At 39.2% G+C, this 14,585-nt stretch overlaps 1 protein-coding gene across 9 annotated transcripts in view; it reads right to left on the minus strand.

The window, feature by feature from the left end:
* The window catches only part of KIDINS220 (kinase D interacting substrate 220), a 90,005-nt gene that overhangs the window by 42,942 nt on the left and 32,478 nt on the right, over positions 1–14,585 (minus strand). For all 9 annotated transcript variants that reach the window (XM_074341628.1, XM_074341626.1, XM_074341623.1 and 6 more), the window contains exons 13-21: positions 14,075–14,239; positions 13,127–13,306; positions 12,182–12,347; positions 10,351–10,502; positions 9,893–10,182; positions 9,039–9,179; positions 8,084–8,327; positions 7,829–7,917; positions 6,229–6,373 (exon numbers count right to left, since the gene is read on the minus strand). In XM_074341628.1, coding sequence (XP_074197729.1) covers positions 6,229–6,373; positions 7,829–7,917; positions 8,084–8,327; positions 9,039–9,179; positions 9,893–10,182; positions 10,351–10,502; positions 12,182–12,347; positions 13,127–13,306; positions 14,075–14,239 — 1,572 coding nt within the window. The remainder of the gene's footprint in view (positions 1–6,228; positions 6,374–7,828; positions 7,918–8,083; positions 8,328–9,038; positions 9,180–9,892; positions 10,183–10,350; positions 10,503–12,181; positions 12,348–13,126; positions 13,307–14,074; positions 14,240–14,585) is intronic.

Genomic DNA, 14,585 nt, shown 5'->3' on the forward strand with positions numbered 1-14,585 from the left:
CAACCCCAGGGACTTTCATTTTTATGGACTAAGAGTTGCCTATGTAAGTAGCCTACCAAGTGAATAATAATGTGTCTCTAAAATGAGTTCTTCACATATATTTTTAAAATTCTGTCTATCGCTGAGGTTTTCTTAGGACTCTAATTCCGTGTTCTACCCCTGGGCGTGCCTACATTAGGACAGCTGCAATCCTTGAACTTTCACACCAGATGATCCGTTTCATTACGTCACCAATTGTTCTTTGATTTCAGTGGGATTCGGAGCTGCTGACATTGTTGCTTTTTACTTTTAAACACTGTCAGTTTTATTTCATCATTATCAGTTCAGTTTATATCTAGATTACAATATCTGTTTGGGTTCAGATATGAATAATCCCTTCCCTACCTCTAATAGATGCAGATATATATATAATTCCCCCATTCAGTTCTTCCCAAAACATCAGACCCTCATTCCCCCAGCAAATCTGTTTTATATGCAAACTACATTACCATCACTGGATTATTTTTCCCTGGAACGTGGGATCTGGTCTTCTGAATGAGTGACAGAGTTTTTACCTTCAATCCAAGTGAGCTACGGTCACATGTATTTGAGGGCTACAAAAACTCACTGGAGCATCACAATATTGAATACCTGATACACTGATGCTGGGGACAAAATGTTAACAAAATGGTACGGTCTCAGCCTTCATGAAGCTTACCTTCCAGGGGGGTAGACAGACAAATCAAACAAAAGGCATGAAATGAATTAATCACACATTGTGACAAGAGGAGGAGATCTACTCTTAGTAGAGTGTAAATAGGTTAACATAGAACTAAAAGGTTAAAAAAAAGAAACAGGTAGCTAGAGGCAAGACATTAAAATATACTTGTAACATTCACAATGTATTTCTTACATTTTTAAAGGTGAAAAGACTGGTGAAAAGACTTTTAGAACTGAACTGGAGACAGAAGTTACAACAATACATGTACTAACTTTTATCCCATAGTGACTGGGCTTGACCCCCAAATATTAATTTAATAATAACTTGCGGGAAGGCAGTGAAGACTTCAAATCGAACTACAGTTGCTTTACTGAGTTTTTAAAACTCACTCACTCAGGTTGTTAGGGTTACTGATGACAGAAACAAAAGACTTACTCCACACCCAAGAACTCAAGAACGCACTGGGGGAGACGCACAGGTAAGAACGCAGTCACACTCCTGGATGGCTCTCCCGGAGACACACACATATCGCTACAGGGAAACACACTGCCCGCCAAGCCCAGACGCAGCACTTAAGGGAAGTGTCCTGATGCAGGAAACCACTAGAACAAAGCTGTGCAGGGTGAGGGTGAGTCAGCTGGTGAGGGACGGCTGAGGCAAGGGAAGAAAGTCAGGACATTCAAACGAGGGAACAGCAAACGCAGTCATGAACTCATGAAAGTGGCAGAAACAGAGCTGAAAAACTATTTTAAAAGTGTGAGTGAATAAAAATGATGGAAGTGTTCTAAGTGTTCCAGCATATAATAGTTATGAAATAGAGCCAAAATGAGGAAAAATTTTGCCCAATAAACATGCCTAAGGTTATTTTTTAATATTATCCTTCAAAATAATACAAGCAAACAAATATTAAATAAAGCACATTTGATAAAATAAAGCATAATGTTTAAGTAGAAACCCACTTAACTACTCATGGATATTTTATATACTAAAGGCTCAAAATATTAATTCCATCCATTGCATAACTTTCCTAATAGCAGCACCCAGTTGCACAGTGTTCAACAGGTAATATCACACATTTTTACATATACAGGAGTGGGAGCTCCCAGAGGATAACCAACCTGCCCGGGGCTCGATCCCAAGTCTTGCCTTCAAATTCTATACAAATAAATTACTTATTTATCTATCCAAATAAATAAAATGTATTTCCCTATATACATCTAACTAGTGTTACCCAATTAAATGAAAAATTTACCATGAAAGCTATCAAAAATCCATTAAAATACAAAGGTTTAAATCTGTAGGTTATTTTTCAACATAACGCATTTATATTGAAACTAATGGCATTAAGATGCTTTCATGAAATGAAAAACTTACCTAGAAACTTTCATTTTCAGGCAGAGCTGTATTTGATAAAACTTAAAATACAGCAATATAGAAAGACTGGTATTAGAGAAATTCTTACATTTGAAACAAGGTTTTAGGAAAGTACTTTGGTTCTACTCTGAAATGTGTAAACATCATTATTTTTTAAATATATACCTAAATATCTGCTATTAAATGGCACTACCTTGGTTATTTTTAGAGTGCTCGAAAATCTGCAAACATAATCTAGAGTCCTTACCGCCACAGGGCTTGTTAGGCCCCACACGAACAGCCATTAGCTATTGCTCTGACATCACTCCCCACTACTCTCCCTTTGGTTCCCCAGACTCCAACCAGACTGGCCTCTGGATGTTCCTGGGATCCCACATCAGAGCATTTACACTTGCTGCTTCCTCTCCTCAGAATGCTTTTCTCCAGATATTTGTAAAGTTCAAAAGACCTCTTTATTCAGGTCTCTAATTCATTCAACGACAGAGCCCCATTGTGCTGGGTACTGAGAAAGAGAAGGAGAAAATAAACAACACAGGCAAAAATCCTGGCCATGTGGGTCTTATACTCTACTGAGGGGAGACAGACAAGAAACAAAACAAGTAAGTAAATGACATCATGCATTAGAAGGTGACCAAGTCTATGGAGTGAAATAAAGCAGGGAAGCAAGGAGTACCAAACAGGGAGGTGTTATTTTATATAAGATAACGAGGGATGGTCTCACTGAAAAGATGGTATTTAAGCAAAGACTTAAAACAAGATGAGAAAACCCATCATGCATCTCTCCAAAGAAAGATCCTTACAGGCAAGAGAACGAGCAAGTGCGAAGGCCCTGAGGCAGGAGCAGGCCTGACATTTTGAGGAGTCAGCAAAGAGGCTGGCAAGGGCTGGAAGAGGAAAGTAAATGAGGTACGTCAGGGAAAGGGCTGGAGACACGCAGATCAAAAAGGGCCTTGGAAGAAACTGTAAGGACTTAGATTTTTATTTTTAGTAAAACAGGTACAGATAATAATAGAGCTTTCAGCAGAGAAATAACATGATCGGCTTCTATTTTAGAAGGACTGCTGTGGCTGCCACATGGAGAGCAGATTGTAGGGGGGAAAGGACAGGAGCAGGGGGACCAGTTAGAAGGTTCTGCTGTAATTCATACAGCTGAGACCTAATGATGCAATGGACACAGGCAGGATGCTAGAAATAGGGAGAAGGGGTCAGGTTGTGGATACAGTCTGAAGATAGAGCAAAAGAATTTACTGCAGATTGGAGGTAGCATATGAAACAAAGGTATCAAGACTTTTTTGTCCAAGGAACTGGAAAAAGAGTTGCATTAACTATAGGTGGCTTAAGTTTGGGGTAGAGGACCTAAAGTTCAATTTTGGACATGTTAAGTATAAGACATATATTAGACACCATCAGGTATCAATGAGGCAGCTGGAGAGCAACAGGGCTGAAGACATGTATTTGAGTCTTCAGCATAAAGATGGTATATCTGGCCTAGACAGAAAGAGAAGAACCAAGGACTGAGCCAAGGGCATTCCAATGCTAAATGGTAAAGGGGAGGGGGAACTTTTATGGCATTCATCATTACATGATCTTTCTGCCTTTCCCAATAGGGCAAGAATTTATCTTGTTGGCTGCTTATCTCCACAATGCTTAGACCAATACCTGGCATATCTAGAGCCTCACTATACGTTTGTTAAGTGAGTACATAAATATCATTGATAAAATACTAAAATATTTCCATAGCAGAACATAATCAAGCATAATGAGGTCTGAAACCTCACTCAAAGGAATTTAGCTACAAAAGACTAAATATATTAGATACAACCTCAGTTGCAATATAGTTAGTTCCAGAGCATGCACTCCAACACCAATATAAAAACAAATTCCAGTGTAACTATCCTAACAGAGTTAACACTGATCAATATTACAAAGTGCCATTCAATACCATGCAAGGAAAGAAATAAATATTTTACAAACTAAATTACAAGTACTTACATTTATAAGCAAGCATTAACATGGTGGAGAGCAGAATTCCACGTGAGGAATTCAGTCACAAGACAATAATCTTTAATTTTATTATCAATATTTGTATTCCAAATATCACTTGAAAACTAAAAGAGCAATGTACAAAATCTGAATTTCAGTATTTTAAAATATAAGTTAATTAAGACATCCTATGTTCATGGATTGGGAGATTTAATACTGTTAAAATGTCAGTATCAGCCAATCTACATATTCAATGAAACTCTGTCAAAATCCCAATGAAGTTTTTTGCAGAAATAGAAAAACCCATCATAAAATTCATATGGAATCTCAAGTGACCCAGAATAGCCAAAATAATCCTGAAAAAGAACAACAAAACTGGAGGACTCACATTTCCTGATTTCAAACTTACTTCAAAGCTAGAATAATCAAAACAGTGTGGTACTGACAAAATGCAGACCAAAAGAACAGAATAGTGAGCCCAGAAATAGAGCTTCACTATATGGTCAAATGATTTTTGACAAGGGTGACAAGACTATTCAATGGGGAAAGGACAGTCTTTTCAATACATGGTGCTCGGAAAACTGGATATCCACATGCAAAAGAATGAAGTCAAACTTACCTGATGCCACATACAAAAATGAACTTAAAATGGATCAAGGACCTAAATAAAAGGCTTAAAACAATAGAAAACATAGAACTAAAACTCATATTATTGGATTTAGCAATGATTTCTTGATATGACACCAAAGGCACAGGTAACAAAGGAAAAAACAGGGAAACTGAACTTAATAAAAATTTTTTAATTTTGTATATCAAAAAACACTATCCATAGAGCAAAAAGGCAACCCATGGAATAGAAGAAAATATATGAAAATTATATATATGAAAAGGGGTTAATATACAGAATATACAGAGAACTCCTAAAACTCAACAATAAAAAAAAAATCTGACTCAAAAATAGGCAAAGAACTTGAACAGACATTTCTATTAAGATGCATGAATGACCAATAAACATATGAAAAGATGCTCAACATTATTAATCATTAGAGAAATGCAAATCAAAACTACAACGAGATACCACCTCAAACCCACTAGGACAGCTACTATCAAAAGACCTGAAAACAACTAGGGTTGGTGAGGACGTGGAGAAACTGCAATGCTTGTTTACTGCTGATATGAGAATGCAAAATGGTACAGCCATTATGGAAAAAAGTATGGAAGTGCCACCAAAAATTTAAAACAGAAACACCATATGATCCAGCAATTCTAATTCTGGGTACATACCAAAAAAGAATTGAAAGCAGGGTCTTGAAAACATATCTGTACACCCATGTACATGGTAGCTTTATTCACAACAGCTAAAAACGTGGAAGCAACCAACATGTCCACTGACAGATGAATGGATAAGGAAAACGTAGTATATACACACAATGAAACAATACTCAGCCTTAAAAAGGAAGAAAATTCTGACACAGGCTACAACATGGATGGACCTTGATAATATTATGCTAAATGAAATAAGCCAGTCACAAAAAGACAAATATTATATGATTCCACCTATATGAGATATTTAGAGTAGCTAAAATCACGCAGGCAGAAAGTCTAATGGTGGCTGCCAGGGGCTAGGAGAAGAGGAGAAGGGGCAGGAATACAGAGCTTTAGTTTCACAAGATGAGAAGAGTCAGGAGATGGATGCTGGTGACGGCTACATAACAATGTGAAAGTACTTAACACCAATCAACCGAACCTTTCAAAATGGTTAAGATGGTAAATTTTATGTTGTGTGTCCTTCATTTAACAATAAAGAAAAAATACGTATCATTTGAAAATGAAAACAGAAAAACAGCATTTTAACATTTAAGTTATAAAGTAATTATACTCAGTTATACAAGTTAGCATAAATTATTTTTATACAAAGAGAAAAACTGAACCTGAGATGAAATTAAAATTTTTTTAAATCAACAAGTTTTAAAATAACAGTAGACAACTGATAATTGACTTTCATCGTCAAAACTAACATTGGTTTTTTAGACATACTTAACGCAAATAAAACCGGTATTCGGCAGTGTAAACATAAACACAGCAGATCACTCTGTTTCTGAAACTGAACTGCTTTGTTAATGTTAAAGCTTACCGTCTACCATACAAAATAGTAAGAAAACAAAAGTCACCTGTCACGGAGACGATATTCAGTAATCTCCTCATGGTCTGAGGGCTTATGTCACTGAACCAGTCCTCCGTAACCAGCAGTTTGGTAAGATCAAAGGACATCTGCCGTGTGATGGTCCGCTGCATCTGCCTTCTTCGGTAAGTATCCTGGAACAGAGAGTCGTCGATGAGAGTGACCCATACTTCAAGCCTGAGAACTGAAGGCTTTTTGAGAAGTACACGTTTATGACAACAACAAAAACAATCCAAAATTTTGTCAAAGAGGAAGATTATCTAGTAATAAAAAAAGTATTATTACTCCCTGAGGCGGAATATTTACAGAACAGTTATAAAGCCGTATTAGCAGCAACTGCATCGAATGCTATGGTTTGGCTTCAGGTGCATTCTGATTTATAGCTGTACAGCCAGAGGAGGCTCAAGGCCTTGAAGATTATGAATGAGCAGAACTGTGTAAAGAAGTTTCAAAATTCAACTCAAACTCTTACGGGAGCTCAGTATTTATAGGAACCCTGAAATAATAAAGCAAGCAAACCCTTGTCTAGATTTAAGGATGCAGCATTTTGATTTTTAGGTTATTTTAAAATGTGTGACAACTATCTAAAGGGCACAGCAGCTCTAAGTGCCCTCGCATCTGCGTAAGAACGGAAGGCACTCCACCGACGGGGTGGGGTTGGGTAGGGAACCCCACCTAATTGGAGGAGGAACAGGCACAACAAAGGCGTGTTCTCATCCAAGGTCATGAAACAGGGGAATGTGGATGCGATCACAGGGAATCCAAGAGTTCAGACTCCCAGGAGAGAAATTCAAAACGGTAACTCATACCCTCCTTTTAATTTAGAGCCATCAATTGTCATTCATAATATCAGTTTTGCATCCATACTGGTATATGGTAGAGGCATAAAATCAAAGTATCACTAAAGCACATTTTTTCAAATGTAAAATGTTCCAATTTCACGTTAGCAATGAGGGGGGAGAAAACAATGCCAACGCCAGCCCAGCCCAGCCGTCCTTAAGTGGGGCTGTTACATCACTTCCCTGCAAGCGGACCTCCTCCTGTCTGTAACGCTCCCTCGTTCTTTGCACAGGAGGGTTCCCAGGACAGGGGAGGACAGGGAAACTACAAGGGGCTGGGAAGGGCTCAAAATCACTACGGGGACAGAAGAAAGAGCACACAGCTCACGAACATTCGGGAAGGAGGAAGGCCAACGGGAAGACGGCAAGGAATTTCCTCACACTAGAAGCCCCCTCTCCCTTACAGCCACGGTGGCAAGCGACACCCCGAGTGAACACAACCTGACTGGGAATGACCCCAGGGGCTCTCACCCTCGAGGATCATCTGGGGGCTTTAAAGTTTCTAACTCAGCATGTCTGGGGTCTGGAGTGGCACCTGGGCTGAGAACAGTCTGGGAGAGGACAGGGCCTCCTACATAATTTACAGTTATTAATGCTCTAGTTCAGACATTCCCTAAAAAGCCACCTGAAGCAGAAAGGACATCCAGTGATAACATTTACTGATGAGCTTCATGCAATGTTTACAAAAGATGAAGTTTTATATGAGGACTAACAATATGAACACAGGGCCCAAAACAAACGGCAGCTCACCCGTCTATTGAGGGCTGTCTTGCTACCGAGTTTTGTCATCTCTCCAAGGCTGTTCTGTGACACTCTTCTGTCAGCGTCCTCCTGTACCCCTGAGAAAATTCAGCAAGAGAGCACCATTTGTACTCAAAGTCTGCTGTAGGTGATATGTGAAGGGCAGTGAAACATGAACAGTATTTTTCACGGCAAAAGGAGATCCACCATAAAAGTCTATGGAACTACTCCAAACCCAAAGTACCCGAGGGACCTGATCCCTACCTGTACTGTCCGAGCACGGAATATCTCCATTAGTCGTCGAAGTTACGAGAAACTTTCTCGCACTGCTTAGTCCACGACTGTTGAGGAAAACGGGCAAATGGACGATGTTGCGCATGTAGTCATGCCCATTTATATTTGAGTCCCGGAGCACGCTGTTGAGGTTCTGGTTAATGGCCTTTATAATGATATGTGGATCACTTGCAAAAATGGCAATGAATGGGCCTTTTGAAAAGAGAACCCGGACCTGTGGTAGAAGAAATGTGTGTTTATGATGTAAATTTTAAATTATCACAGTAATAAAACATCTCTTCAAAATCTGTATTATCCTGTGGTGATTATATTTTTAAAATCACATTTCCTCTTCATCAAAATCTTATTCTATATGAAAACAAATTTCACTGATGTCTCAGTCTGGGATTTTTTTTCCCGTTGAACAATTTTTCGGTATGTGACAGTGAAAAAACTTTCAAAGAAAAGAATCCTGTTCTACTTTGAGAAACTTGCGGTCTGCCTAAGAGGCAAGATCAACACACGTGAGAAACGTCTGTGGATATACGTGCAGTGCTGAGCACACTGCTCTCTGCCTACAGCTACACACAGCTGCTTATCACGGACCTTACAGAGAGCCACTGATGCGCCCTACTTTGAAAAAAACTCCACAAATTCTGCAGGCTCCCTGCTCTCGCCTCTGTTCTAACCGGAACTACCTGCAGAGAAAAGCTGGGGTCACACTGTGGCCCTCAGGGACACTCTACTTATTCGTTCCTCACCCTGCCATTACGCCCAAATTGCTTAAATCTGTTTAAATTTACTTTCGCTATGTTCCTGCATAAAAGATGGTTGTTTTTACAAATGAAAAAGTAGTATTCAAATTCCACTTGAGATACTCATGAAGTTACTTCTCTCAGCTGCCACGTGGGTGACACCTGCAAGCTTTTAGATGGTTAAGACGTACGGTGTCCAGCATCTGGAGCACTTTGTCCTGCTCGCAGGCGTCCAGCCCATCAATGATAACCACCAGCCTTGTCTGATTCTGAGTGAAGCTGTCAATGGTTTTTGCCATCCTGGCCATCAATTCCACTTCACACTTAAGGACCTGTGCAAAAGAAAGGGCAGGCAGGGCTGAAGACAGGGGAGAGCTAGGCACAGTTCCTAAAAGCCTGAGAGAAAGCGACCTAACAGGAGGGAAAGAAATCCAAGGGCCTCGCTGTCAGCTGCGGTGGGTCCACCGTACAAAGTGACTTCACTAAATTAGAGCTTTCCACCCTTACCATGAGGTAGGCACTGTCACATCCATTTTAAAAGGACAAACTTGGTTGAGTGACTTACGTGGCAAGATCACATGCTCTGAATGTCAGAAGACAGATCTGAACGCAAATCCACAGGATCTAAACACCACACTACAGCCGGCTCCCTGGTGGCACGTGACCTTGATCAAAGGACGGGGCTGCAGATATTGTATCAAGTCCCTTTTCATTATAAAAGTATGATCCTATCTTAGTATGTGTTGGTGGTTCAGTCTGCTACTGGGCGCTGGAGGATCCTGTACTATCAGGTCGTAATGACCACCTCTGGAGTAATCTGACAGCTCCTTGAGTATCGTATAAAAGTCTGTTTTATAAAAACATGTTATTGTTACAACTTTTCCACTTCATATATGCATTTTTCACAGGAAAAAAAAATCTGGAATGAAACTAAGAACAAACACAACACTCTAACACTTAGAGAGTGCATTCCCTAAGCCCAGGGAGCACGGCCGCGGCGGCATATTCACATTAGCATCACCTCTAACAACCAGGGAGCGCTTACTTTCATGAATCCTTCACTTTTCAACTTGTGCAGTTTGGAGGCAGCATTATGGAGGCGTTTCCTTTGAGAATTCAGGAGAGAGTCCAGCACCTGCCACCACGTACGACAATTCAGCACAAAGGCCAACCCCACTACAGACGCAATTGATATGAGGACAGCGTTCACTGTCAGGTGTTTCGGGTCAACTCTGAAGATAGCCAGAAGAGTAATTCCGGCAATAATGCAGCCAAAGATAAAGAGGAAGATGACAAAAGACGGGAGGCAGCACGTTTTTTTCCATTTCTTTTTACCTGTAGTACAACAAATGGTTTGAACAATTATCAACATATCAAGCATCTAGAAAATCCCAGTCATCACAGTGACAGCACATGACAAACCTGATGCTCAGTTCGTGTTTTCATGCCTCTCACTCATCCCATCCTCAGCCCTACACACACACACAGAGAAGGAAGCCCTACCCTGCGTATCTTCAGTCTTGAAAACGCGAAAAAGCCTTGTTGCCAAAAAGCCAAACTCTCTTTCACAAGCATCCGAGAGGGTTGCGATCATTTCGGCCAGTGATGTTTCTCCACCCACACTGGACAGCCTGTTATAATCTGTAAACAAAAATCTTGGAGAAAGGGGAAATAAAACGTTACTCAGAGAGCCAAAGAAAAGATTCCAACATATGGTCTCTCTGTATCATTTATCCTGTATTTTCTTCAAGGCATTTTCAAGATGTTGGTTTTACAATTCTAAGAGGAGGGAAAACAACCTGTAATTAGGTGTCTTTCATCTCTAACATCTCACACACTTTTCCTAGGAAAAGACAGCAACAAAATGTAGCAGAGCAATATGAAGCAATTCTGACTAAAAGCAGAAAGGGAAAACGGTTATGACAGAGCTTAGACAAGGAATCAGACATCTCGTGGAGCGATGATCAAAAGGTGGCACCCGTAACAGCCAAAAAGAGCTGCACAAAGAGAGTTTTCTAAGCACCAACTGAAGAGATTAGAACCTTGAGAAAATAGAGTAATTAAGAACTGAACACCATTTACAAACTCAAGCTTTAGAATGTCTTACTTACAGTTTAAACATCTTCCAGAGATTTAGAAATAATTTGTCAAATATTCTTTTTCACAGTTCTGTGAAATAACTGAACAATCTGTATTCTGAGTCTCTGAATGGATATTATCTCTGCATTAGTTCTTTCCTTCCCTTTTATCCTTAAACTCTCATCTCAATCCAGCAGACAGGCATCACTTTCAAAATACAACATAGGATCACGTTGTACTATATGTACGTGTGGTCTTGATTAATGCCGTTTTAACTGTTCTAACTTTTTTAAAAATACCAACTCATTAAAATGTTTTATTTCCTGTGTAACTATTCCTCCCAATTTTGTTAGTCTACTCTGTGTTTTCTTTTTGCCTTTTTCATTTTAACTGCTCATTTTAAATCCTTTTCTTAATCCTATATGCCAATCACTTGTATGCTTTTATCTTTCTCTCTTATAATTTTGATGTTTTATCTGGTTTGGCCCATTTATTTTCACCTTAACTTACACATATTTTATCTTAGAATAATTTTTAAATTATGAATCTTTTAGTGCATATTTAATTCTTTTACTAATTTCTATTGAATTCCTTTTGCTTTCTGTTCTCTAACTTTTTTTTTTTTTCATTTTACTTTCCTCTGGAGCCCTCTACCTCCTTTGTTCCTTGACTTACATGTTTCTCATATTTTCTGAACTGTTTTCTGATGTTTTCTTTTTTTTAAATTGAAGTAGTCAGTTACACTGTGCCAGTTTCTAGTGTACAGGACAGTGTCCCAGTCATCTCATACATTTTCTATCTGATATTAACAACAACTTTAGACGAACGAGTAAATACATTTCCACAGATAAGGAAAGAGCAGCTCAGAGCACAAGCTGAGCTGCCAAGGTTGCACCTGATGTAAAGAGGTACCAGGACTCCATCCTGGACCCAGGGCTTTTTTCAAATTTGTCCAAAGGATGGTAACAGGAGTCCTAGTCGGGGAACAGGGGTCTACGCGCAAATAAAATTTGGTAAATCAAAGTTGAATAGATTTCGTTACAGAAGGGTGTCTCTGATCCTTTGCTGTACAAGAGGGAGATATAATATGAAGTGTTTCCCAAACGTATTTGACCAGAGCATGTTTGTTTTATTTCTCACGTTGAAAAGGTCAAGGGACCAATGTTTTTTGGAACATACATTGAGAAATGATGCATTATAAACTTTAATTTGTTTCATCTTATTAAAAGTTACTTCTGTAAAGGAACCAGCTCACCTCACAGGTAAAGCTTTAGTGGTCTGCTCCGGCAGTTCGGGTGGGTTCACGAACATCAGCTTGAGGAGGAGCTCCAAATAGCCAATATGTCTTGCCAACCTAGTACTGAGGACCCAGGCCCAATTCCAACTCTCTCCTTCTCTTCGTCCACCGAAGTAAATGACAACTAAAATTCACGGTTTCAAAAAAATAAAAAATTATCCAGAACAATCATTAGTCAAGGAGCCTTTTTTCTCCAAAGAGTCAAGTATCAAGTAGTGACAGGTAGGTTTGCATAATTTTTCACGGTCCGAAGCTGGTCCCTAACCACTCCTCAAAGAATTCCTCAATTACTTAACCTCCCACAACATACATGACGTATGTGAAAAATGGAAAGTAAACTGATTAAAATACGACATAAGGAACACAATCAGAAGGATAATGCCTTGAACAGAAACATAGTAAGTTCAGATTCAAATGTAAATGACTTTGGGTTTATAACTCTGTCACTGTTGAAGTTACCAGTTCCTCCAACATTAAACCTATTTCCTTTCCTGCAACTGAAGACACTCCCAGGAATGGGAATTATATATATTTTCTACTTTGCTTTTAAATAAAATAAAAATTACAGTCATGATCAAGATGCTCAAGAGCATGCCGTGATGGTCATGAAGACTTATTTTCAAAGAAGAATTATATATAAATCATTAATTAACATATAAAAAGGAAAATAAAATAGAGTTCTGCTTCAATATTAACAAGTAGTGCACTGGTTTTTAAAGCCATTCCAGCCACAATGGGGACAATGTGTCTCTAGGTCAACTTAAAAATAGCAAAAAGATCTATTTTCTCACCTAATTATGAAAATCACTTACACACTTCAGGAGATATAGACAAAACTTTATGTAAAACAATGAGTTTTGACATTCTCTGTATCTTTGAAAATGATAAGAGGCAAAGACTTACTAAAAAATATATATAAGACAGCCAAGAAGCTCAATGACACCGCTATCCCAAGATTTGGGTCCACCATAAAAGCAAACGATAAACCAAGCCCTCCACAAAGCAGCAGGGTCAGAAACACTATAAGCCATGAAAACTGGAAAAGAGGTTCAATCTGTTGTCCTGCAAAAGTTTTCATTTCATCTGAAAGAGAAATTAATATGAAAACATTATTTCTGTTTCAAGAAATACAAATTCAAACAATTTGAAAATTTTACCTTTTCAACATAGATGTTTACTAAGCACTTACTAAATCCCGAGACAGAATGCTGCTACTTAACCATTTTAACCAGAGTTCTCTTCTGATAAGACTCGCTCCCTAGGGGCGCACCTACCCGCACCCTTGTCTCGCCCACCCTCTTGCTTCATGCTGATGGTGCAGAGTCCTTTTTCATGTGTTCCCATCGGTCAAGATTTTGTTGATGTTTTTGTGCTTTGCATTTTACACTCAACAAGGTACTGTTTCCATATATAAAACTAAAAATTATTACTTTGCTACATGTCTTCAAACTACTGCTCCTCCTCACCCCTTGTCCCAACAATTACATTTGAGGATCACTGCTCTTAAAGATACGTGTTGAGCCCAAACGAGCCCTAAACAAGTCATTCTTACTACAAACCTTAGCAAAACTTTTACAAGCAATACTGAAACATGTCCTTGAAGAATGGGTATGATTTTGCCAAGCAAAAGGTGAGATTATTAGGTGGGAGGATGGGGGTGGGGTGCTGTCTAGGAACCTCCTCGCAGATGGAGCCACTCGGGATCTTTGTGTGAGAAAGAGAACTCAAATGACTATGTGGGGGATCAACTACATTCCCAAATATAAAACAATTTTTCTTTACTTAAAAAAAAAAGATTCACAAGAGAGAACCCTGTTATATACACAGACATTTTACAAACACGCCCTTTACCTTCCAGTTTCTTGAGTAAGAAGGACTTCCCGCTCCCCCACTGCGCGTACAGCCCCACGCAGATGGGAGGCTGCATGGTGGGCTCGCTGAGGATGTCCGCCAGGGCGCTGCTGTACAGATCGTAGCCCAGCACGTCCCCGCCGGTCTCGGTGGGGGACAGGTGTCCTGTGAGTGCAAGCACACCATCCCTTACGGTGAGAAGACATCACTACCAGAAAGGAACATCAATCCTCATTTATTAATTGCTTATTTAATGAGAGAAAAAACACATTTTAAATGGTCAGACCTGTGTAAAAATAGGTTCAGGGATTCTCAATACCGTATTTCACAGAACTTAAGATATCTACTAACTGTAAGATGCATCATTATTACATACAGCTAAGAAAGAAAAAAAACCACCAAATTGTGACACAGTGCTTTCTTATCCATCAATCATAAGACACATTCCAATTTCAGAGATGCTGAAATGGGGAATAAGGTACATTTTAGAATCTGTAAAATGATTAAAACA

The sequence above is a fragment of the Camelus bactrianus genome, chromosome 15 (assembly GCF_048773025.1).
Source record: "Camelus bactrianus isolate YW-2024 breed Bactrian camel chromosome 15, ASM4877302v1, whole genome shotgun sequence".
Classification (NCBI taxonomy): Eukaryota; Metazoa; Chordata; class Mammalia; order Artiodactyla; family Camelidae; genus Camelus; species Camelus bactrianus.